General features: G+C 40.9%; 1 protein-coding gene across 6 annotated transcripts in view; it reads right to left on the reverse strand.

Annotated features, from left to right (window-relative positions):
- mark1 (MAP/microtubule affinity-regulating kinase 1) overlaps nucleotides 1-25,694 on the reverse strand; it is a 37,946-nt gene extending 12,252 nt beyond the window's left edge. For all 6 annotated transcript variants that reach the window (XM_030747714.1, XM_030747713.1, XM_030747710.1 and 3 more), the window contains exons 1-6: nucleotides 25,326-25,694; nucleotides 22,742-22,942; nucleotides 12,099-12,152; nucleotides 2,651-2,699; nucleotides 1,132-1,197; nucleotides 872-942 (exon numbers count right to left, since the gene is read on the reverse strand). In XM_030747714.1, the coding sequence (XP_030603574.1) occupies nucleotides 872-942; nucleotides 1,132-1,197; nucleotides 2,651-2,699; nucleotides 12,099-12,152; nucleotides 22,742-22,942; nucleotides 25,326-25,376 (492 nt within the window). In that variant the 5' untranslated portion in view covers nucleotides 25,377-25,694. The remainder of the gene's footprint in view (nucleotides 1-871; nucleotides 943-1,131; nucleotides 1,198-2,650; nucleotides 2,700-12,098; nucleotides 12,153-22,741; nucleotides 22,943-25,325) is intronic.
- Between the last annotated feature and the right edge of the window lie 1,609 nt (nucleotides 25,695-27,303).

Here is a 27,303-nt window from a genome sequence, read left to right on the forward strand (position 1 = left end):
GGATGAATACTGTGTAAGATTTTAGCACCGCCATGATTTATTTCAAACTGTATTTATCTCAAACAAAGAGTGCTTTCATGCAAGCAGAACTTTTTATTAGTAGTTCGCACACAATCTTTAATTTGGCTCATTTTTGCCAAATTCCCCAAAACTGTTAAATGGCAGACAAAACCTTAAAGAGATTTTAGTCATAAATAGAGCAGAAACTGTTTGAGCATCACTGGGGTGTTTTAATCTTTATCCGAAGTTAATGATTTCTTCATTTTTAGATTTTTTTTTTTTAATCTAAATGTCTCTCATGCAAAAACTGTGTGACGGACACAGGAAGCAGTTTCTATGACTGTTGATTAGGAAAAAATTTGACTTAGATAAGCTAGAACAGAAATGACATCAATCACACAGAAGACCTGCTGTTCTTTATGACAGAAGCCACCCACCTGCATGCACCCAGACACGCGCACAAACACGTCTGGATTTTGAACTGCACTGTGACAAACACACAGAGACACCAAACTGCCCACACTGTCACTCTCACTCACACACACACACACACAGTTCCTCTGAATCATCAACGACAGATTTAAAACATAAGGAGAGCTGGCTTTAAGCAAAGACCCTGCTGATGTTACACCAAATAAAAAGAAAAACTGAATTCTGCTCAATCTAAAAAGCTACTAAATACACAAACTACTGTAGGTGCCTTGTTGCTCCAGCAGCACCACTAGATGTCAGAGCAGCATCTGGAAGGAATTTGTTCCATCTTTCCTCTGCAGTCGGTGATGAAGCTTGAGCTTGGTGCATGCAGTCTTCTCTTAAAAAACAGTAAGGGAATGACGACACAGGCGTGAGCACTGCGATACTGATGACTCACCTGTCTGAACTTGGCCCTGGCCTCCTTCTCCTTCATTCTGCCGTGAGCCACTAGATAGTCAAACACCTCTCCTGTAGAAAGAAGGAATATGTAATTATAAATAAGTATATTCATAAAGTCATATAATAACCATGTACTAGTGCTTGCTTTGAGGTAACATTTCATTTGAGATGGTGCATAGCTGGAGTGACAGTTTTGTAAATATCAAACATTTTTGCAATGATTATTAGATGAAAGAAAATCATTCATGTTTTACTTACCGCCACTTGCATACTCCATCACCAAATAAAGAGTCTTCTCTGTTTCAATCACCTCAAACAATTTCACTGCAGGACAAAGTGGGAAAAGGAGAGAGCAGGAGGGTAGAGACGAGAAGTAAATTAGAAACTAAGTGAGGTTGTGAATTGGTGTAAGATGTGCTTACTGGTCTGGTCTATCCTAATGCAATAAAACTCATAACTGAGTCTGAATGGTGCCAATATGATACTGAGTGGCGTCAAGCATTTGCTAACTATGATACTTATACTTTTGAAAAACTATCAGAACAAGACGCCATATTTTCTTTACATTTTGGTAGGAAAACGGGAAATAGGTGCAGAGATTTACTGAAACAAGCAAACATAAATGGAAATACAGTATGCTGTATAAGGCAAAAAACAGAGCTTGTACAATTATAACAAGCTTCAAAGTCAATATTTGGTATGACCACCTTTATTCCTCACCACAGCCTGAACTCTCTCAGGCACCTTTCCTCTCATTTCTTTCAGTAGTCTTCCAGAATAGTTCTCCGGGCTTCTTGAAGGACATTCAAAGCTCTTCTCTGGATGTTGGCTGCCTTTTGTTTTGGTCTCTGCCGAGATGATCCCACACTGCTTCAATAATGTTGAGGTCCGGGCTCTGAGGTGGCCAATTATTGAATGATAATTTTCCATTGTTTGTGTTTCTAGCCAGGTATACTTTTACTACATTAGCAGTGTGTTTGGGACAATAAAGCTATTTCCAATTAGACACTTTCCAGATGGTGGATTGCATGGTGGATTAAAATCTGGTGGTACTTTTCTGCATTCATAATTCCATCGATTCTGACAAGCTCCCCAACACTACTGGCTGAAATCCAGCCTCAAACCATGACAGAGCTTCCCCATGTTTTACAGATGGCTGTAGATAGTCGCTGTTGACCTCCTTCATGACAACTGAAACCAGTAAACAGTAGATGGATGAACTCAAGGGTCAGAGGCTTCCCTCGGGTCCTGTGTCAGATCTTTGCTGATTTTTTTCCCCCTATTTCTTAAGGACATGACTTTCAGACACTCTCCATCTGCTGTAGATAGGTTTTTAGGCCTGCCCCTTCTTCTTTTGTCCTCTATTTGTGCAGTTTCCTCAGACTTTTAAGTTGAGTTGGGCACCTTTTTTATGCTTAAATGATTCACAGGTTATGAACAGGTCAGTTCAGTTCCAGGACTGGACTGAAAATGAGTTTAAAAGCAGCCTATGTCCAAAGAGAAACCTTGAATGACCCTCAGGAAAACCTGGAGAACTATTACTCAAGACCACTTTAAAGAATAAAATTAAGTCTGGCTCTTAGAAGCAAAATGCATAGAAATGTGGGGTGGCTCAAGAGTTTTGCACAGCACTGTAAATTAATTGCAGATGGAAAATAAATTCTTATTTTTGATGGATCTGGCAGTCAGTTAAACTGGCTTAGCTTGTTACAAAGTCTAAGTTTAAGTGGAAATGCCAAACTCACCAAAGGTGCTGCAGGCTGCTGTTTGGACTTACCTATATTTGGATGATTTAGAATCTTCATTATTCTGACTTCCCTGAAGAGCTGTAGAGACACACATGAACAGTTAATGCACCCAAAAATATGTCAAATTAAATTATAATCAATGAGCACCAAGTGCCAGCTCAGTTTCTGCTGGGAAAGCAGTTATTAAGCACTGATTAGGGGAGCTAAGTGAAGGGAACTCAGCCACAAAAAAATTACATACATCTACAGAAACATAACAGCACATGAGGATGACAGGACAAGTGGACTGTGTGAAGCAACATGACTACTGCAGTGACAACATTGTACTAAACCCTGCCCTACACAGATGGGGTACTGAATTACATCTCCCCTGACACGCTGCAGTCCAGCAAGCTGGCCAATCGGTTATCCAAACAGCCAGTCAGCAGCATCACACACATACAGCCAGTCACTGCAGAGCGGCAGTACATAGGCTCACAGCCAGTCAGGCATCTGCTCCCTAATATAATCATCTTATCATGAGCATGCAAAAAAGAGCTGCAGAAATCATGCTGATACTTTAGTTACATAGTTGTTAAAAAAAACAAAATGCAGAAGAAGGTCCCTCTACTGCAGATAGAGAAAGTTTCTAATCTAGTCTGCAGAGGATAAAAGAAAAATCACATCCTCCAATCTAATTTCTCTGAGCACCCTGTGGAACAGCTGAGTGATGAGTCAGAAAGGAGAGCGTTCAGAGTTAGAATCATTTAAAACTCAGTCTTGGCGTGACTGTTTATGCCAGACGAGCTCCTGCAGCCACTTAGAGGTGCTGTTGAATCATCTACATTCTGCTGCTTCTCAGTCGAGCTCTGCTGAGCTTGTGTTTGAGTGTTAAATTTCAACACCGACATGACTGGGATTTCACACCTGAGGCAGAGCACAGATTTTTGCCATTTGCTGGCTTTGACTCAGTGAAAACTGAGCGATGCTTTGATCCACAGTCTTTTCAAAAGATGAGGAAAAATATGTCATTGTCGAATGTGTCAAATTAAATGAGGAGAATGGATACTGCTGTGGCGTGCATGAATGTGTGTATACCAGCGTGTCTGTTCGACTTCTTTCAGTGGCCTTTTAGGTCTTACATAAGTGCCGGGATAGTCTGTGTTTCTAGGTCATCAAACACAGCTATTATACCAGTGTGAGCAGGCTTGACTCTGTGGGACCTCTCAGCCACAGTCTGGTTCAACAACATGCAGGTACTCCGTCTCACTCTAATTCTTTCTTCGGCTCCTTGTCTCTACTTGCTCACCTGCCTCTCATTAGATCCAAAGCACACACACCATGCAAGAAGAAGTCAGAAGTTTTTATAAAAAACAAACAAAATATGGTCTGTATGACTAAAGCCTGGTATAGACTATTGCTCAGTGCTACACATTGTTGTCCAGAAACTATTAAAACAACATCAATGAGGCACACTGAGTGACATTTTCCCTTCATTACAATGAACATGGGCACTGTAGTTTATTCAGAAGCAAGCCCACATACACTGTTCCCACTGCTTTAAATGCTCTCGAGAGAACAAAATAAACAGTCCAAAACAAATGCTGCTTTAGGTCTTTTTAAACAGATCATCACAAAGTTTCAAGGATGTCCCTTTGCACTGAGAGACAAATGACAGGGCTGGAAACTAAGCTAGCAACTAAGTATTATTTCCATAGTTAAGAATAACAACTTCAGAGCATCTAACCGAATCAACACCACTCTCCAGGAGGTAGGCATATCATTGTCAAAGTTTAAAATCAAGAGATGCCTTCAGAGGCTTTAAAATAAGGTGCAAACCACTGGTTACACTCAAGAACAAGGTGACCAGATTAGACTGTGTCAGAAAACATCTAAAATACTTTGGATAGATGAAACCAAGATTAACTTGTACCAGAATTTGGGAAGTTGATGGGAAGAGAAAAGTCTGGAGAAGGCGCGAAACAGCTCATGAACAGAAACATACCACTTTATCTGCCCAATATGGCGGAGGCAGTGTTATGTTGTGGACACGTATGGTTGCACTTGATAGAGGTCACTGTTGGGTCACTAGTGTTTATTGATGATGTGACCAGTTCTCGAAGGAGCAGGATCGATTCTGTACAAGTATACAGCGCTATACTCTGCTTATTTAGCCAAATGCTGCTAAACTGATTAGAAAGCGCTTCACAGTGCAAATGAATAATGACCCGCAGTATACTCCAAAAGCAATCCAAGAGTTTCTCAAGGCAAATAAATGTTCTTCAATGGCCATATCAGTCACCTGATCTGAACCCAACAGCGCATGAATGCAGAAAAAGATCCACAAACAAGCAACAACTGAAGGTGTCTGCAGTAAAGGCCCGGCAGAGAGTCTCAAGGGAGGAAATACGGCATTTGGTGATGTTCATGGGTTTTAGACTTTAGGAAGTCATTGACTGCAAAGGATTTTCCAAGTATTAAAAACAGTACTTATATTTAAAATTATGTTAGTTTGTCCAATTGATTTTGAGCCTCTGGGGGACTATGTATAAAAATGGCTGTAAATCCTAAACAGTTCAAGCAAAATTTTTGTAAATCCCCTTGAATTAAAGCTGAAAGTCTTCACTTTAAATTACACAATTGTCTGAGTTAAAATCCACTGTGCAAAATTATTATCAAAATCTTGGATTTTGTATTTAATCTGTGTGCTCTATTTCTGTATTATTATGTACATACACCAGTGATGTACATATATGATGTATATTACCAGACACAGTTATGATATTCAAACAGACTGAGTGTATGGTGTTCACATTTACAATATACACTCAAGTTAATACATTAATGTGTCCATTTTAAGTTTGACATTTTAAAGGAATGTGTCTGCATGCAGATTTTATAGGCTGAATTTGTTATGGGACAAAAATCTTCCAGTTCCCGAGTTGCTGAGAATAGCAAGCTTCTCCTGTGTGGCAAACCCTGCTCCATATTCATCAGCTGCCATGTTGGCCTTAGCAGTTCCCCCATGGCAACAAAGTCAATTAGAGTGGAAACACACTGACACAATAACCAGAAGATGTCCAAGAATAAACAAATAAGCTGCAGCCTCCGATATACATCTGTCCAAGCATGTGCTTTAATATCTGATGCATCACTCAAGACAGAAAATCTTTAATATTCTGGATGACTGATGAATTACAGAGGCAGTGTTTTATCTCAGTCTCTTATCTCTTCCTGTCTCTGCCTTGTTCCGCCTCTTTTTCTCTCTCGTTTGCGTCATTGCCCTAAAGCCCCTCACATGGGAAGCACGTGTGCAGCCACTTGGAAACAAAAATTAGAACAAATCTGAGAGGGGCAGTGGAAAACGACAAAAACAAACACAGTGCCCATCAATACAAGCTCAATAAGGATGTAGCCACCATGCAGGCTGACAGGAGATAATGAGTTAGCGGTCTTTGATCCAATCTAGTATTAATATCAATAATATCTATAATGTAAAGGGGGTGGGAGGTCACAACATGGTATAAAGCAGTTTTCAGGTGGACAATGATAACAGAAATAACAATGTAATATATAAAATAATAACATAATTGCATCATACACATGAAAACACATCATTTGCAATGCGGCTGAATCTCAGTAGTCTGTGCCAGTGACCTACTTCCAGCCACCCAGGAGCACCCAGTCTCCCAAACTAGCCTTAATTACAGCAGTCCCCATACAGAAGGAGCACATATCAGACTGGGCACACTTACAAGAACTGGCTGGACTATTTCAGTCACAGCAGCACAGCTGCTCATTCAACATGGAGATTATTGATAGGATGAGTAGTCTGGAAACCTGCAAGCCATGATCCCTCTAGTGGGTATGTGCACGCATGTTTAATGTGCTCAAATATTACTTCAAAACCATGTATCAGTAAATAACCACAGCTTTCTCTTTTTCCAAGAAAGACAGTGAGAGACAGAGACAAACAGGCAGATGAGGCACCGAAAGTGTCACTGATGTGATCCAAACTACCCTGCCCCATCCTCGACTCTCGAGTTGTTGAAAAAAAGAAAAAAAAAGAAAAGAGGAGGCACATCTCTTTGTCTATTACTCTCTATTGCTGCAACAATGTCCCACTCGTTATTCATAAACCACAGAACCAAAAGCACACTTATCTCTCACCAAACTCATTTTAACTTTTAAAATGTGTGTGATGGAGCAGAAAATATTCACAAACGTGTAAATCCGTGCATATCTTAGCCAACATTTCAGTTGTATTATGATTCACCTCAGACATAAGTGCTGCCCGTCCAATCACCTTACGCTCATCTGAACAAGACCAAAGCATTACTAGCCCATAGGCTCAACAGCCTTTCATTGGCTAATGCAGAATGGCAGGCACAAGCAGACATCAACAACACCCATTTACAAGAGCTTGACCCCGTAGTGGGCTCTTCGTAGAATACACAAACAGAGTCACAGTGTATCGTTCCAAGCGGTTTCTCACACAGTCACACTCAGATATAAGAGTAAGAGTAAAGGTTAGAACTGCAGCTCTGAGCTAGGATGAGAAATAATATTTGGAGAAGCTGCCACTGTTTCTGTGGTTTCATTCACTTTCTTCACGGTCTTCAGTCTTTTACATGTCATGTGTGGAACAAAACACAACTGCTTGTCAATCATATATCCTTCAATATTTCACTGATGTCTTGTAAGCAATGAAAAAGAAACAACTCTTATTTACAGATTACAAAGAGACAGCACAGTGGGATGATGGGATGAGCGCAGTGTTTGCTCAGAGGGGATTAGCGGAGAGGCCTATTTTAGGGCTAAAATGCCTAAAAACCATGACAACGTCAACAACCCTTACCACAGATGACATGTGATGCATTTCCTGTGGCAAATCTCAGGAGGTGCTTTGGAAGCTCAGCTGACCTCATTTCCTGTTGGGGCTGAAACCACCTCAAAGTCACATCAGGGCCAACAGGCCATAAGGAATGAGAGTGGAGGTTCACTCTAAACTCATGTCTCATTTTGGCCTCTCCTAACCCCTCTTTAAAATCAAATCATCAGGACTCAGTGGGCTCACACAGGTATGCTTAAGAAAATGAGGGTTAAGTGTTGTATCTGTGATGTGAAGTAAAGGTAAAATGTGTGTCCTGCCAGCTAAAGCCTTCTGCTTAAACCAAATATCTGCTGCTTATGCCTCTATGTGTCATGCAGGTTTGCGTGTGTATGCATGCATGTGGCAGTAAAAGATCTGCCACAGCAATGGCTGTGCCTACAGTGCCAGATGGTGTGCCCACAGCCCAGCTCCTCTGAGACCATAAAAAGAACTATCAGTGGCATTTTGACGGGCTAACATGAAAGAATCGCCATTAACAGTGAGTGGAGGAATGATGTGGCCCAATCAGGCATCTCAAACCTCAGTCACCCACACTGAAACAGAGTCACAAAAAAGCAGCTCTTTTCCACTAAAGTTATACAGGGAATAGCATGAATGGTTCAAATCTTCTTCAGGTTTACCCTCTGTGCAAAATATCTAATCATCTCCAGATCAGCTCAGACACCAGTTTTTTTTTGATGCACCAGACAATCCTTCTCAATCCTCTTGTTTGTTGCTGCCTCTGGAAAAAGTTCACTCGGCTTTAGAGACATGCATTTATCCATGAAAATCTACACCATGGGACGATCAATTTGCTATCCAAGAAGCTCTGCAGTAAAAATACAATGACTACTATTGTACTGATGTCAAAGGGGGAAATTTGCATATGACTGCTTAAATTCTACATCCATTTGTTGGTGAAGGGTTACAGCAGATCAAGTAAAGCAGCCCAAACAACCTCAGGGATTATAATGAAATTCAGTCTAATCTTCTAATTTGGAGAGCGCCTTCAACAAAACCATCATCCAGAAAAAATACTGAGATAACTGCAAAAGATGTAAAGAATATCAGGAATTGTTTATTAATTTTATACACTGATGGGTCACTTTATTAGGTTCCATTGCTCATTAATGCAAATATCTAATCAGCCAGTCATACAGCAGCAATTCAAGACAAACTGCTGAGGGTCAAACTGAGCATCAGAATGAGGAAAAAAGGTGATTTAAGTGACTTTAAATGTGCCACAGTTGCTAGTGTGAGTTTTTCAGAAACTACTGATCTAGTGGGATTTTCCCACTCAACCATCTTTAGGGTTTACAGAGAATGATTTGAAAATGTCTTGTTGATGTCGGAGATCAGAGGAGAATGAACAGTCTGCTTCGCTCTGACAGGAAGGCAACAGTAACTCAAATAACTACACGTTACAACCAAGGCATGTAGAAGAGCATCTCTGAACGCAGAACACGTCAAACCTCAAAGCAAGTGGCTACAGCACCAGAAGACCACATCGGGTCCCACTTCTGTCAGCTAAGAACAGGAAACTGAGGCTACAGGCAGAAGAAGATTGGAAACACACTGCCTGGTCTGATGAGTCTCAATTTCTGCTGCAACATTCAGATTGTAGGGTCAGAATCTGGTGTGAACAACATGAAAGCATGGATCCATCCTTCCTTATATCAATAAGGAAGAATGTGTACTGTTGTACAAGCTCATATTTCTCAAACATGACAATGAGTTCACTGTACTCAAATGGCCTCCACAGTCACCAGATCTCAATCCAATAGAGGACCTTTGGGATGTGGTTGAACAGAAGATTCACATCATGGATGTGCAGCTGACACATCTGCAGCAACTGTGTGATGCTATCATGTCAATATGGACCAAAATCTCTGAGGAATGTTTCCAGCACCTTGTTCAAGAATTTAAGCAGTTTTGAAAAACAAAAGAGGGTCCATCCCAGTACTAGCAAGGTGTAGCCAATAAAGTGTCCATGGGTGAATATTTTTATACTCAGGAAAAATTTTTTTGAGGCTCACCTATAAGACTGCTTGATTGGGGGAGGGGGAGGGGGGGGGGGGGTCATGATTGACTTTGTTAAGATTCATGTTTTTTTAAATAGATTTTTAGAGTGAGTTTGGGCCTTTTAAAGGAGTGACACATGTAACAGAAATGCAAGAAATCAGACAAGATGAAACAAGATATTGTTTTCATTGCCGGTTCAAGCCCCTGTCCCTGCGCTGCGTCCTTGGGCAAGACATTTAAACCACACTGCCTAACGGTGGCGCTGGTCTCTGGCTGCATGACTGCAGTTGCTCGTCTCTAGATGAGTGATCTGGAACGATCATTTCGTTGTGTGCCTTGTGTGCACAGTGGCAATGAGTTGAATCTAACATCTAATTTACAGCAAAAATCATGGCTGAAAATGAAATCAGATCAATTGCTCAGCCCTAATAAAACATAGGATTAAATGATCCACATTACTCGTCACAGTACAGCAGTGACTTTTAATTTTTACGCTCTTGACCCACACTTATTATTTTTTGTTATTCCAGCCATTTAGCTTGAAAACCATAATTGGCCATTAGCTTGATAATCAGCAGTACTACAAATTTCCATAACCAGGAAACAGAAAGAAAACAAATAATTGCAATGTTGCTTCTCCTTGTTTTTTCAAGACATTATCTGGTCAGTCCAAGGTCAGAAGAGTGCCCAAGCAGAGAACTGTATATGAGAGTGCATGTTCCCTTTAATATATTCATGATAGAGCTTTTACAAGGATAGCATAGGACACTCTGGGTCAATGAGACAATCGATTACATTCAGGAGACGACTGCTGCATTATAAAACGAGCTTCTGCATTGCAGATGGCATATCTGTATACTATTACAGGAATCTATAGTACGATGCAGACAACGTGAAAATATATAACTAGATATATGCTCCACATAGGCATGCAAACAAATATCTACACTTGATACAAATACACATGGGCAGATGATGTCATCTGCCCATGTGAATACAAACACTAATGTGCATATATGATATTACATTAAAAACACCTTATCCCCTACAAAAAAAAAAAAAATTTGAAAAGCTGTAAGACTACTGCAGCTCACATATGAAAGGCCTACTGAATAATTGATCAGATATCCTAACTGCTCTGCACACTCACATGATATCTCTGTCTTGCTATGTTCAACACCAGGCAGCGGACAACCCAAGCCATCCTGTACGAAACTGCTCATGACCTCAACCTGGCAAAGTCCCAGTGAGTTTATATGCAGAATATTAATGCATCAGACATACAAAACAAAATGTCCATTACCCCAGTTTGTGCGCAGATTAGAAACCACACAATAGGCGGCGAAACAAAAGACCTCACACAACGAAAATTATCTCAGTCTGATTAGATGAGCGTGGAACTGAGAGCTTGAAACTCTTACACTCTTCACACTGATTGGCTAAAGAATTGCAGTCGGATCCCATTAAGATCCAAGACAATTGCTGAAACATAATCATTTTAGAAATGCCCTGATAGGCAAAAAACCACCTTGTTTTACAGATCTCCAAGAAGGACTTCAGCAGTGAACCAAATTTTGTCTCACAATAGCCCTTTATGATCACATTGTGCTTGATTAAGCCAGCCTTCACTGACTTAGAGTTCACTCATCTCCATTCAGACCAACATAATGTGGAAGCACTATTTAGAAGCTAATTGCCATTATTTTGCCATTAAGAATCTTGCAGGAGCAATATTTTCCCACCCTGGTGGCCTACAAAGACACCATCAAGTGCCATCTATGTAGGTGTGGTTGTTATAATTGTCCATTATCATAATGAGTAAGTCAGTTGCTAGGCAATTTGTTCATCTTTTACAAAAACCTGAAAGTAAAAGAGCAGCAGCGGTGCTGAGCCACGTTACGATAATGTCGTGACCGTGAAAAGAATTCCTGTCAGTCAGCTGCACACCTGATTTATTTTTAGACTCGCAGTAGGTGATGTTGGCAGCTCCTGCTTTCCTTCAACATGGTCTAAACTACCATGAGGCCTGCATGTGTATGGATCTGTGCATTTACTTGTCTAGCCATCTTTATGAGGAACGGCTTCAGTTTAAACCCACTACAGCGAGGACATTACCTTTTCACATCCACTCAAAGACCTATTTGAAGGTTAAGACTTGGTTTGAGAATTAATAATACAACATGTAAATGACAGAACAAAGATAACAAAGATAGCCATATGTGTGTGTATTTAATCAGCAAAAAAAAAAAAAAAAAAAAAAAAAAAATGATTGTGACTTGGTAATCAGGAAACAGTCCCACAGCCTTCATTCTAATTGGTTATGACTGCTAGACAAGGGTAAGTGACAAACAGGCCAGCATGTATATTTTTAGCTGCACCAACCACAACCAGCAGAGACAGGAGTGAAGGAGGTTGTGGCTAGAGATTAAACAAGCCCTGTGGTCTCTCCTGACTACATGATTACATTATGTAAAAAAGCACATCCTGAGTTCAAAGAGCAAAGAAACAGAGCGGGAAGAACTCAGGAAAGACTAACAGAAAAACCCACAAACACTGTAACCAAGATATTAATGCTACCATGTGGCCATAAAACACAAACTCACCTTCTGTAGGCTGGTTGGATTCAGCTGGGTTTTGTCTATTATCTTCACCGCCACCTAGAGAGAGAAAAGACAGGAAGACAGGGATAAAAAAAGAAAGGGAGCGAAGGGGGAGGGAGCGGGATGTAGACAGGAGGAGATAAAAGATAACCAGGATGTCAAAACTAATTCTAGTTTTGTATTTATGCAGTTAAAACTTGCATTGAAATGAACTCTCCTCATTATTTCCCTATTGTGCTGTGAGGTGGCTTTGTCAAAACATGTCACAGCTGAATAGCACATTCAGCTTGAACACACCTTAAAATTTTCTCCTGTTCTTGAGCACTCAAAACGCTTTATACAGCAAGTCTTCATTCACCCATTGGCACACACTTTTAAGGATCAAATTGGTATCTGGTTGTTGAATAGATATTTCAGATCCCTCATAAGCTTTACAGCCTCTGTATTCCTCCTGACACTCTTCAGCCAACTGACAGTATTAAAGATCTTAAATATGTGCTTGTTCCTTCTTTTGCACTGTACTTTGTTCTGATATGATGCCGCTATCTTAATTCACAATAGAAAAGGAGGAGCTGCTTTTAGCCCTGGTGGTATGGTATGACAGCTTCGGTGACATAAAATAAAACAAATAAATAAAACCAAAGGAAAAAATGTTAACTAACATCTGCACAGTTAAAAATTAATGTAATAGTCTGTCGAAGTTCCACTTTCCTAATTGAATAAAACAGCAGGTAGTAGAATATTACATTGCTTCCCCAACTTTACTGCACCAAATGGTGCATGTAATTGTACACATTTTTTATTACCTTGCACAAAGTTAGCATATCACATGTATGGGGGACACAGTATGAGTCCACCTATAATTGGAAATGCAGTTTGAATATTTTTGCACATGAAAAATCAGGGTCTGGGATTTCCGCCAATGAAGTTAACACAGTGAAGCAGTGTTAAAGATGCATATCGCGTAATGACGAAGCATGTTGGGTACAGGAGTTGCATGACTCATCACGCAACTCCAGTAAATAAAACGATTTCATGACTTGATTTTTAGCTAAGTCCTTATTATTGTACAATACGGTCTTCAATAAAACAGACATGTATTCAGAAATCTGTTTCTTCAGTTACTCGGTCAAAAATTAGTCAAAGATTAGTCTACTCTAATCTCAGAACTCTAAGCTGAAGTAACATTTATTCCACAATAATGATAATACATTTACTTTGTTTATATTTTTTTCAATTGCTGCTCCATTTCCCTCTTCTCCAATCATAAACATGCCCTCCATCTCTAACATCAGTTGTATTTTAGGACCTGATCCTGAAGACATTTTGTCATTGAGTATCTTCAACTGCTCAATTAGATTCTGGAACAAAAATTGGAAGACATACTGACACTTTTAAAGAAGAAGAATATCAAGAAAACATTTTTTTTTTTTAATGCATCGCTGTGACTCTAGCCCTATGAGAGCTAAATAAGCATGCTTCAGTGGATGCAGACTCTGGCTCTAATCCCAAGCAGCCTGGTAAGGGGAAAACCAGCAAGCAAATGCTGAGTCATGGTGGAGAGAATGCAGGTTATTCATCTAAAAACAGGGTTCCCCCGAGACCCATGGTACAAATTGTGTAATTTAATTTAATCCAAAGCCAGAAGCTAAACTTTATAATGACACCAAGGAACACACACTAATGGAGAGAAGATGAAGCAATGTTAAAGACTGCAGAAAGGCTCGCTGTGTGTAGAAACACACAGTACGCAGGTGGTGTCTATTTGCAGCCTGCCTTAGGTGGGCAGGTGCACAGACAGACTCACTCCCTTCCTCTTTGCTTCCTCCTGTCATGGACGAAGCTCAGGTGTAGGCATGTATTTGCGTGTCTGTTGATGTACAGTACGCCTACAGGTGTTGGAACTGTCCTCATGTGTCATTCTGCTGCTCCAACTTCCACTATTCCCTTTGCATGAGTCAGTGAGATTGATTTAATTTCCTCTACACGACACTGTGCAAATATTTTCATTTTTGTTAGTAGACAGAGATTTGATGAATGAGTGGACAGCATAAAGTCATACACAAGGGTTTTGTGTGCATGTGGGTGCATGCGTGGGTACACTCTAATGGATTTGAGGGTAAATAATTCAGTTTCACAGTGACAGAAGGGCAATGTGCATCAGTGTTAATTATTCAGCCCATTCGTAACACAGGGGCCATATGCTCTTCACCGTATGCAGAACTTGTGATCATGTGTGAATATTCAGACAGTGAGGACACAAAGGGGAAACTTTGCACCACTTGTGTCACTGAGAACTTTACGTGCTCCTCTACACTCTGATTTCCCCCCAGGCTCTTTTTCCACAACTACAGGATCGTGATATCTATGTGCTAAAGGGAGCTATTTTAGCATTGTATAAGGTCGTACTCATGCAATGAGAAGAAAGGCATCACTCTCAGGCAGGAAGCATGACTGGTGGATGTGTGTAATGTGCGTATATATAATCTGTAAGAGCATACATTGTTTTTGTGTCACATGTATGCAAACAACGGCTCTGAATACTGTATGCATATTTGCATATTTGCTTCTTCACATGGCCATGCGCTCTTACACAAGTAGTACAGTTTATACCACACAGCCATATAAGAGTTGTATGTTCATATTTGCAATGCTTTGTTTTCTTTGTCTCTATATTTAGCTCTTTAAGTAAATTTGCTCTCTGTACAGACTGAGGACATTGAGAACTTCAAAAAACCAGGGTCAAATTTCCTCCACCCATCAGCAAGAAAGCTATAACAGATTGAAAATGATATATAGATCAACAGAAAATTTGATAGATTTGTTATTTGTCATTGTGATAATCAACTAAAATGTAATACATTAAAGCAACAAAGCAATTTGTGGATATCTTTCAGAATGAAAGAAAACTGACCATATACTCTGACTTTATAAAGACCAAATTGTTACCTGAAAAAATGATGAAACAATCAGTTAATCAAAAACAAAAATTGTTTACTCGCAGTCACAGACTGTATATACAGTTGTGGTCAGACGTTTACATGCACTCATCATAGCCATGACTATAATGGTAATTAGGAGCTTATATTTATTTCTTTGAACTGTTCTTTTTCCAGGGTGGAATGATTGTGCAGCATACATCTTTAATGACTTAAAAAAAAAACAAGAATAGGGTGCACAAATTTGAATTTATTTTGGATTTTCTCTAATCCACATAAGGTCAAAATTATAAAGCCTCAAACATATACGTGCACTCACTTAAGTCTTTTAACAAGTGATTGCTAGAGGTTCTACACTATCTTACCTTGACAAAGCCAAGGCCTATTAACCTTTTCATAGTGATCATGACTGACTACAACTGGTAGTTTCTCTTTGCCAGCATAAGCAAAAGGTTTGTTTGACAGCACTCACTGGATTGCCCAATGCTCAGAATAATAGGAAAGTCCAAGGAGATTTAAGAAGGAGAATTGTAGATTTACTCAAGTTTTAAAAGGTCTCTTGGAGTCATTTCTAAACAACTGCAGGTTCCAAGATCATCAGTTCCAATAATTGTACATAAGTACATGTTATTCAGATGTATCAACACTTTGCCAAAGTCTGGAAGAAGAACCAAACTGTCACCTTCAGATGATAGGTAATTGCTTAGGATGTTCAAGAACAACCCAGGAACGACCAGCTGTCAAGCATGGTGGTGGCAGCATCGTGCTCTGGGCCTGGTTTGCTGCCACTGGTACTGTTAGATTAACTAGTGGTTTGTGTGTGTTTTACTGTGTATCACTGTTTTCTTTTAATTGTTGTGAAGCACTGTGATTTTCTCTAGAAAGGTGCTATATAAATAAATTTTACTTACTTACTTACATTGCACAAACTGGTTGGAATAATGAAGGAGGAGGACTACCTCCAACAACAAGACAGTTAAAACTGGGACACAGCTGAGTGTTCCTGTTCCAGCAGCATGTCAAAACACACTTCAAAACTGGTTTTGGAATGGATAAAGAAGGCGATCATTCAGCTTCTGAATGGCTCCATAAAGGACTAAGCTTAAAGCTGGGTCTGCGCCAGGAAACTAACCAATTTAAATGAACTCTACTAATGCTGCCAAGAAAAGTGGTCAAATATCCAGCCAGAATTATGCCGGAAGCCTGCTGATGGCTGGTGCAGTGGTTAGAACTGTTGCCTCAAAGCAAGAGCCCCCCCCCCCCCCCCCCCCCCGGAAGAGAATGGATGGATGGCTACCAAAAGCGTCTGGTGGAGAGAGAAATTGATAAGTGACAATTAACCAAGTATTAGTAGAAGTGTATGTACTTGGGCCTATATGTATACTTTTGATTCTGTGTAGAGCAGAGAATTCAAACTTATGCACCCAATTCTTGTTCTTTAAAGCCATTAAAAGATGTATACTGTACAATTATTCCATCCTAGAAAAAGAACAGCTCAAAGAAATCATTAAAAGCCCCAAATGACCATGACATCCATACCCAGGATAAGTATATGTAAACTTCTGACAACTACAAAAGATGGAGATAGCCATCCTGCTTCTCACTTAAATTTTTACCTCAGTCAACCATTTCCTAATGAGTTCATAGTCTCAACTGCTAGTTTCAAATCAAAGTAAAAATAGATAATAAAACAAGGTATGTTTTAGGGAATGACTACTCTATGAGTGAAGCCATTAACACATAATAGACTTGCAGTGTACTTGGGTTGTCAGTCAGATCCACCCCCAATTGTTCAACAATATTTAAAGACAATGGGGAGGCAGCTTTTCTAGTAGGTACATTTTGTTTAAGACTATTTTTCAATAGCCAAAACTACCATTACAATTTCCAGAATTAGTTATGGATGCACCATTTTAACCAAGCTAGCTAGTGCAAACATTAAATAATGAGCTCTGCTCTCTCATCCAATTTCAAAACACCAAGGCTGCAACAAAGAAAACTGGTTCATAAAACATAGGGTGATATAACAGGGTTCTAGCCAGCGGTTGATCATCCAGTGCTGCACCATGCTGAGGTCATCTTTTGTTGGCCAGAGAATTTCACCAGAACTCTTTGCTATGACTGCAATTAGCAAGTGGCCGTGCACCCCACGCATTCCACCACATCGAAGATACCAGACTCTTTTTTTTTTTTTTTTTTTTTCCCCTCTGGCTAGATTACTACACTATAAGTATTGATTCATTGCAATTTGCAATCTACCACCGGGCACGGACAGTGTCGTTCATAACGTGCACGCACGACCTCGCAACAGTCCTGTTCCCACTTGATTTCGCGGGGCTACAGAAAGCAAAATGGTGACCAGCGTGAAATCAAGCTGAAAGAAGAGGAAAAAAGTACCACCAGCTATTTCCCGCTAAAGGTTTAATGGTGGTTACAGGGGAAAAAAAAAAAAAAAAAAGCTTCTTTTGGACGCTAGAAAAACATTTCCTTTCGCTCCACCTGAGCTCACCGTCTCTATAACAGCTCCACCTCTTTGCACTTGTGTAGACAGACTGAATGGAAAACAGCTACCTGCTGCTGTTGTCATCAGTGTTTTTGTTAAAAATCTAGGAGCTGCAGGAGCTTAATGTTGTAATGCTTTGTATTCACAAGCATTCTACTAAATACGTTTCTACTGCAGATCTATTTTTAATCACTAATTAGGGATTAAATTATTAAAAAAAATTTTGACAGGAAAAGGGGTCCTTCCAGCACCGAAAAATCGCTAGTGCTAATAGCGGTGCTCGCTAACAGTGTTAATTTCTTTGACAAACTACTTTCGTCATAGTTTTCGTCAACGACCCTTTTTTTCATGACGAAAACGAGACGATAACTAAATAAAAACTACCTAAAAGGATAAAAACGATGACGAATTTAATTGACACTTACGTCAACAAATGAAAACAAGACAAAAATGCTTTGTGGGGACAACATCCAGTCAGAACTTATTTAATTTTGTAAAAGGCAGGGACAAGTTAGGAAAACATCCAATCAGAACTGATTTAATTTTGTGACAGGGTGGGACAAGTCAGGAAAACATCCAATCAAACACACAGTTGCACAAATTTGATCTAAACCCAGGAAGGCCACACTAGCCTGTTACTAGTAACTAGTCATTACTTCTGATAGAACTAAGTTATGTACACAATGTCAGCACGGAGAAAGAGAAGAGCCGATGTATGGACACATTTCTCCTTTGACATCATGACAAGCACTCATGTTGTTTAATTTCTTGTGTGTATAATGACCAATTCAAGGGAACTGAAGAAAAAGCATTTACATTTTACACCCTTTATATTTTAGTCGACTGAATCGACTGTAGATTTAGTCGACTATATTCTTACACTAATTAGTCGACTAAAACTATTCAGATGACTAAATTAGACTAAAACTAAATTACATTTTCGTCAAAAGACTATGACTAAAACTAAATCAAAATTTGCTGTCAAAATTAACACTGCTCGCTAACAATATGTCTATGGTTATAGCGCTCCACTCTTGGAGGTGAAATAGAGAAAAAAATAACAGCTGAAATTCTCAGCACAGCGAGCACAACACACAAACACGGCAGAGAGCGGTGGAGGCGTGGAAAAACTTGTCAGCGATGATCCACTCAGTGTTAAAGGGAATCCGTTGCAGTGATGGAGAACTTTTTAAGAATCTGAGGGTTTTTTTTTCCTAACTCCAGATCCACACTCCAGTCGAGTAGGTGGCGGTAATGCAGCTCTAATCTGGTTTACCCACCACCATTAAACCCACAAGAAGAAGACGACGAAGAACTTTAATGCTGTCTATCTGGGTGAAACAGAGATACCTGATCACTGCAGAGTTTTAACAAAGCATCAAAGCAACAAATTTGCTACGAGGATTTTTTATAATCAAATTATTCGACTTCCTCAAGGAATCATTTCAGCCCTAGATGGTTCTATATTTTATATACAATCTATGGCTACTGAAATAGTCAATATACTTTGGCGACCGACAACTTTTTTGAAAGTGGTGTTTTATTTGTGATTGCAAACCTTATTTTACTTGAAAAGAGAAAAGAACACTTCATTATTATTTTATTAGAGTACCTTCATGATATTTTGGACCTTTGTTTGAGGAAATTTTGTTTACCTCCTTAAATTTTAATTGAATACCCCTGTTATAGACAATAAAAGTCTGCAAATTTTTTAGTTTGATACGATTATGTCTTAAGATACAATTTCACTAAAAATTGATCGACTCAATTTATAAATAATGTTGTCTCCTGAGTAAATTGATAGCGGCATATGGTAGAGGCAAATGTTTCCATTAGTACAGCTCAGCATGAATGTGAAATGACGTGTGTTCTTTTGGGCAGACAGAGGACACTGTCACATGGAAGTGAGTCTGTGTCACCTCCTTTTTGGTTTACAGGACCTTTTGTTGTTTTTCTAAAAATCCAACCCTCTGTTTATCTCATCTGGAAAATCTATGCTAGTAAGCGTCTGCTAGACTCATGCTAAGACAGCATTCGTTTTAGTGGGTCATGTTCTTTTCACCCATTTTCCCCCTAATGTCTTTGCATTCTGATGAGCCAGCAAAGGCTCTCAGGCACACAAAGCGGCACCTGACCTTCTCAGCAAACAGCAGGTAGCACACTCAATGTGCCTGTTTTACACTTGCATTAAAGGACACAGAATGGATCAAACTGTTACTGGTTAGACCTGGGAGAATATTTATTCCCTCAGTACTAAATACTGATATGACCTGGGGCTTTATAAAACTCAGAGGATTAAACGATGTAAATAGCTAAGACAGACATGAGAAGGACCTCTGAGGTGGATCAGAGATGTCAGTGAGAGCTGCGGGTCCTGCTGAGTGAAAGACAGTGAGCAGCTTGCAGGTCATTGTTTTCTCCTTAGGGAAACAGGAGCTTTAATTACAACACACCAAAGCAGCGCATCTATCACTCTGACAAGGCAGCAGTGTATGACTGTGTGTGTGAAAGAGAGTGAGAGGTTGACCTCACCGGGAAAACTAACGTGGTCAAGTAAAACACTGACATGACAGGTGATCAGTCATTCATCTGACAGTCAAAACAGGCCAGAAAACTGAGTCTGACTGGGAGTAAATTAATGTCTCATGAACTAATTACTGAGTTGTGTACATGTAATAATTTTATGAAGAAGTTGATAAAGCAAATAAATTTACTGATACCATTTTGTCACATTATGGTTTCTCTGTGGACACGGTGTAAGCAACTCTGCTTTGAACCTGAAATATTTTTCTTTTAAGCGAGCCTTCTTGCATTGTTAACTGAAATGAAAAGATTACTCAGATTATTTAGTACAATGTGACTTTCTTGGTTTCCTGTGAGGGTGAGTTAAATATTTTTGTGTTTTACATTGGCCGCATAAAACAAGAATATTCTTAGCTTGGGCTCTGGGAAGTTAGATTAATGAAAGAACAGCAAACTGCAGCCTTAATTAATAACATGCGGCAATGTCATGTTAACACAGTCATGTTGACACAGCTGGCTCTGACATGAAGAATTATTACATTAGGGATGAATTGATCTAAATTTTTCACTTCTCATATCAAAAACAGACACCAAGACTTTGGATATTTGCCACATATCCAAAGTCATGATATGTGAGCCACATTTCTGACTGTGAGAAAGAGACTGGGACTCATTCTTTTATCCACAAGGCATCATCAGGCTCGACTTATAGATTCATTACTTTGCAAAACAAAAAGGTAACAACTAAATGAACATACAATATATGGACAAAAGTGCTGGACAACACAGCTTCTTAATCTTTGAATTCAGGTCTTTTCAGTCCCATTGCCACAGATGTAGAAAATCAAGCACCTAGCCATGCAGTCTGCCATGACAAACATTTTGTCAAAGAACGGGTCGTTCCAACGCCCACACTGAGTTTCAGCATGGTACTGTAATAGGATGCCACTGTTGCAGCAAGTCAGTTCATTAAATTTCTTCCCTCCTATTCAACATTTAATTGAAAGTGGTATTACCGCAAAGGGTTTAGGAACCGCAGCGACTCAGCCATGTTAAGTTATAGAGCGAGGTTGTTGAGTGCTGAGGCACATAGCGCGTAAAAGTTGCCAACGCTCTGCTGACTCAATGACTGCAGAGTTCCAATTCTCCTGTGACATTAATATCAGCACAAAAACTGTGCGCCAGGAGCTATCCCCTACCCCCTAATCCTAATCCGAATTTTCGATTCTGTTAATAATTTTTATGCACACAATTTCTAGGCACAGCCAAGCAGTACAGTATGTCAGGTTTGGTGGCCTCAGGCTCTAATCTCTGCTTTTTGCAGATAATGTGGTTTTGTTGGCTTCATCAAGCAATGACCTCCAGCTTGTGCTGGGGGTTTGCAGCCGAGTGTGAAGCAGTTGGGATGAGAATTAGCATGTCTAAGGCCATGGTTAGCGGTTGGAAAAGGGTGGAGTGCCCACTCTGGGTTGGGAACAAGTTGCCAGCCTAAGTGGAGGAGTTTAAGTATCTTGGGTCTTGTTCACAAATAAGGGAAGAGCCAAGTGAGAGAGTGACAGATAGATTGGTCTGATGTCTACCAAGATGTGGATGCTATACTGGTCTGTCATGGTGAAGAGAGAGCTGAATGTTAAAGTGAAGCTGTTGATTTACTGGTCGATCTATGTTCTTGCCCTCACCCATGGTGACAAGCTCTGGGTAGTGACTAAACAAATGAAATTGCAAATAAAAGTGGTGGAAATGGGCCACCTCTAAAGGATGACTGGGCTCACCTTAGAGACAGGGTGAGGAGCTTAGTCATTTGCTGCTGTGAAAAAAAACAAAAAAACACCCGGTTGAGGAGGTTGGGGCATCTGACCAGGATGCCCTCTGGGGGGCCACCTACACAAAGTGTTTTTGGCATGTCCTACCAGGAAGATGCCCTGGTGCAGATCCAGGACATGCTAGAGAGATATAAACTCTCTACTCGGGACTTGGGAATGCCTCAGGGCCCCCCAGAAGAGCTGGAGGAGGTGACCGGGGGATAAGGAAATCTAGGCGTCTCTGCTTAGACTACTGCTCCCATGACCCAGCAGCAGCAGGAAATGGATGGATGGACATATAAATTTACTACACTGGTAATTATTGGGAAAATATTAAAGAATAAATAAAGCAACTTATATTAAATGATAATTTGGCTCATTTCATTTCAGCTTACTGTGAGAGTCTTTACTGCATATTGGTATCATTTATCATTGTGCAAGTTTCTCCTTTTTCTGCTCTCACTTTTATACCATTTATGCCCCTCCTCACATGAAACATAAGACAGGTGGCGGTCATGATAACATTAATTGAGTTGATGACAACTCTTTATGTTGCTGTACATCAACTAAAAGTTTCCTGACAGAGGTTGACAGTGACAGCGTCATCGGCTGAGCTTTTCAGTTTTATCAACTTAGTGAGCACAGTTTGTGGTTAAGTCACAAATGGCTTCAAACAAAGAAAAGTTGTTGGTGTAGCAGGCTTAAAATACCCTTAAATTGCTGATTCCATGCTGTTAGCTCTCCCCTTAGCAATAATGCACTGCTGCTGATCAATATTCCATATACAGTAAGTACTGGATCAGTGCATCCCTATATTATATAACAACACATATAAAACAGTTTACTCATTATAAAACAGAGATTAAAAACTTATCGCACTTCTCGTCCCGTCAGGATTTGTCGTGCCAGCTTCACTTTGGCAAAATTCCCCTTCCCAATGGTCTTGAGGAGGCGGTAATTGCCAATATGAGGGTGCTCCTCTGTGGAGGTGAAAGAGTTGCGGCATCGTGGCAGGCTGTGACGACTCGCAGACTTTGTTGGGGGGGCTGGGGGTTCAACAAATCCATCCACCGAAGAGTGCTGCGTGAAAAAAAGTGCAGATCAGCAACACTTTGAATTACACAGACACCAATACTATTTAAGTAGCTTTGTGGCACACTTCCAAACTGATCCTTCCTTTTGCTACACAGGCAGCACATATAAACAATGCAGCAGTGTTGAAGCTGAACTTTGCAAGAGATGAAATCAGCAACTTTGCCCTAAATCCAGTGTTGGTTTCACACAGAGACAAGGACTCTGCCCAGTGAGGACCTACAAGAAACTGAAATTTAGACTGTGTGTTTTTGAGAAAATCTGCAAAAAAAAGTGTAATACAGAGGCAACAATGTTGCTGGCTCCACAGTCAAAACTGATAACAAGCGTCCCAGCGATATGGCATGTGAACGTGAATTAGGAACAGCTTGCTATAAGTACTATGCTGGCACAGGCTACACACAGTCTCCTCTGGTCCTCTCCTCTACAACAGCTGCTGATGTCAGTCCAGGTCAGAGATCCCATGATCCTCTGCTCCTGAGCACCACACCCAGCCAGAGAATAAAGCCTTGGTCTAGTTACCCCGGCTCCTCTGCTCCCATTTCACTGGGGAAACGCTACACCCTGCTGTGTGCGCAACACCTCAGCTAGCCTACAGGCTAACTGAGGGAGGGCTATGATGCATGCGTACATTTATATTAGATGCCAGACAGAGTAATATTTTTTGGTTTGTTTCTAATGCATCAAAACCCTCTTTTAGATCAGAACAATGTGTATGTGTTGTTCTTGGAGCTGGTAAATGCCACACTAGTGCCTTTCAAGTATTTCTGTCAACTTTAGATCGCACCTGTAATGAGGCCAGTTTGACCTTCAGCCACACAAATGTTTGCACACACATGGTTTGGCTTCTCTAAATCAGCTGAGGAATATCTGGACAGGCAAATGACATGGAGCTCTTGTGACTGATTAATGCACAAAATTTGTTTCACTCATCCATCCGTTAAACCCAGATACTGAGATTATGTCTTCAGGGAGGCCAAACATAAGGCATAGCACACCTATGCACACACACACACACACACAAAAAAAATAAGAAACAAGAGAGCTACTTCTATTTTGCTGCACTAAAAGCCACTCGTCTTTCTGAGTAATAAGCTGTTATGCAATGCAGTTCAGCTGCAAGTGGGCCCTGGGGCTGCGTGCTGGAGTCGAACAGAGGCAGCCTGGGCTGGCTGGCTACTGCCAGTGATGCTGAGGCAGTGCTTTAATAGCCACCCAGATGTCTATGTCTGTGTCTGAGAGTGCAGCATTAGACAGTTACATTAGCACTCCTCTAAGCTGATGCATTACTGGACACTGGCAGATCATTGCTCAGTAATGTATCGGGGAAGGACAGACAGGGCCAAACTCATCGTGTAAAAGTTAACAATAGGGTTTGTTAAGTTATGCAACTTTGCTGAAAAGGAAATGCATTTTCTCATTTGAATTTTATCACCTCATCATGACAATCCGGGGAACACGTGTTCAGAAATGCAGAGGCAAAATAAAAGCCCTCGCTAAGTCTATGAATAGGCTAACCTTTTAAAGATTGCCTGCAGCCTTAAAGGAGGCTTCTGTTTCCAGGAAAAATTAGACGAACCTAGATATGTCACAGCCTGTCAGCATACACACAGCAGTCCTCATCTGAACTGATCTCTGAAGGGCTACGTTATTGTAGATGTGCGCGCCATAATTGGGAGTGGGTGGTCGTTCATAAACATTCCTCCACACGGCGCATGAGAAATCTCCTGTGATTTATTTAAATCATTCATTCGCCCTGCTGTGTGCGCGCTGCTTGGGCTAATCAGCGTCGGTATGGTGAATAACAACACGCTCCCTCCTCCTCAGCAGCACCGAGCGTGCTCTCACAACAGGGCCCAATAGGTGATGGATGTCACATTGCAATGCTACCGAGCGTTGCAACTGAAAAGTAGGGCAACATCCTCCCCCACCCTCCCTAAATATTGACGTCGTGGACTAGAAAATACCCCCCCAGTTGCACGAGTAGAGCAACACCATTTTCTCACTGGCCACACAGACAGCGTTAGTTGTCTTAATTCTCAGTGTTAACATTCAAGCCTCGCTTGCACCATTAAAAGGCGCATACTACTGACGCAGTGCGTTGTTTAGGCTAGCCTTATTGTGTGCAGAGAGCTGGACAGAGCTGCACTTTTATTCTAAGGTATTCTAGGCTCCATGCTTTTATTCCGATCAGAGGGGGGGGGGGGGGGGCACTGTGCTCATTGGTCGAGTCGCTCTGCAACACTGTAGCCTCACGAAGCGCTGCCATTAACCTGCACCGGCCAGTGCGCAAAATAACCACATCCCCCGTCATTACTACTCCGTTCCCACGCCCGGTATCACTCAGGTGTCTCCGGACAACAGCACTTACATTCTCGGTGTCTCGCTCGTTCACTGTCGGCAATGGCGTTCTGGTCGACATCTTGTGTGCTTCATAGGCCGCTCAGCGATGCGGCGGGCTGGGCAGAGCAAAGCAGACACGGCGCGGTCCGAGAGGGAGAGCGGCGCCTCTGTCCCTCTCTACATCCCCTGTAAAAACACCGCAAATAGCGGCCTTTTACCGCAGCATAGCGTGCACAGGGCCCCGCCGACACGCCAGATTTTCTTTTGGCTTTGTATACTTCCCTTCAGGTAGGATTGTGGCAGACAGAAAAGGAGGAAAGAGAGAGACTGAGAGAGAGGGAGCGGGAGGGAAGAGAGAGAGAGAGGGGCAGGCCAGGAAGATGCGTCGGTAGCGGACGGGTCTGCGCAGCTCATCTCAAACCTCCCACCAGGAAGGATGAAGGGATCTCTCTCTCTCTCTCTCTCTCTCTCATGCACATACACTCTCTTTGTCTTCTCAAAAGCTCATCGTTCGAGTCACCAGAAAGCAGTTAAGCGCACAGTTGGAACAGCGTCCGGCACATTTAGATACAGCTACAAGGAGTGTGCGGCCTGCCAAACAGGTCTATTCCGCTACTGAACAATGCCCTAAAGCCTGACAGCGGCTGCACAAAAGTATTTTATCATGCAGTATAGCAGAGATGTTAAGGTGGTCTTGTTGTCTAACTGAATAAATGGTTCAAATGTGGCTGGAACTATATAAATTATAAATAAATTATAAATTATTACTGTTATTATATGCTGGTGATTTCATTAGATTGTATAGGTGATCTGGGTGGGAATGTGGCCTTTTAATTTAGTAATTACTTCATGAGGTTTTTAAAGATGACAATGAGTTAGAGAGGCCTAGTTTGGGGAAAAGGCCCGCGTCACAGAATAAACTGGTCGGACTTTGCCATCTGTTGGACAGTTACAGCACTACACCCCTCATTGTTCTTTCACTTAATATTAAGAATGTAACAGCTATTTTCCCGAGTGAACAGAGGGCAAAACAGGAACCTTCAGCTTCCTAGAGATAGATTTCGTATTTTTCACGCGTAAAATCATTGCCTGCTTTTTCCAGGGTGTGGTGATGACAGTGCGCACGCAGATGTGCGTGCACAGTTTGTCCACTAGGGATCACTAGTTGCCTGCACCATGCTGCATCTTTGCTGTGTGTAGCCGCAAAACAAATGCCATGCCATTGCTCATTTATTTGCTCAGCTTTCATCCTCTGAATACAATGACAAGTCATAATGTGATTGGGGCAGCAGACGTTGAAGTCCATTAATGAGTCTCTTGTATGAGATGTCATAGCTTCTTTGTCTGTGCAGTAATATTGTGGAATTCAGGCAGACAGTTGCACCTCACTGGGTGTTACATGACTGATGGTTTGTCTCACACAGCAGAGAGGCCTGACCATAACAATGAACACAGCATGACACGTGTCAGAATAACTGATGGATACAGGACCTGAAAGCCACAGAGAACATTTAAGCCTGTTTTTGTGGTTTTGAGGAATCTGTGGTTTGTTAGTGTTCATGTTTGTCACTTCCATAACAGTTCAAAACTTCTTCCTCTGGAGTCACATTAGAGTGTTCAGCTAAATTTTACAAAAACATGTTTTACCTTTAATATATATTCTTTTTGTTAGCGATGCCAAATAATATGCAAAGAGATAAGGCAGTTCAGTGAAACCAAATGGGTCCAACACAGAATCTTGGCATGTAGATGGGCATTTTTGGAATTCTGCATCTTATCCCAGCATGGATCCAATCCCAACATAGCAGATCTTATCCCCTCTGAGCCCTAACAACTTGGACCAGCTAAATTATTTCAGTCAAACACATCCTCTTACTACTGATAGTAAGATATTTGGCAGGGTTTGGGATCTATTTTAGATACATTTATTGAATTTTATTTGTGTTGAATTAAATTTGTGTTTATGTTCATCAGAATGACTGAACAGTTCCCCTGGAGAGTTAAAA

The sequence above is a fragment of the Archocentrus centrarchus genome, chromosome 15 (assembly GCF_007364275.1).
Source record: "Archocentrus centrarchus isolate MPI-CPG fArcCen1 chromosome 15, fArcCen1, whole genome shotgun sequence".
NCBI lineage: Eukaryota > Metazoa > Chordata > Actinopteri > Cichliformes > Cichlidae > Archocentrus > Archocentrus centrarchus.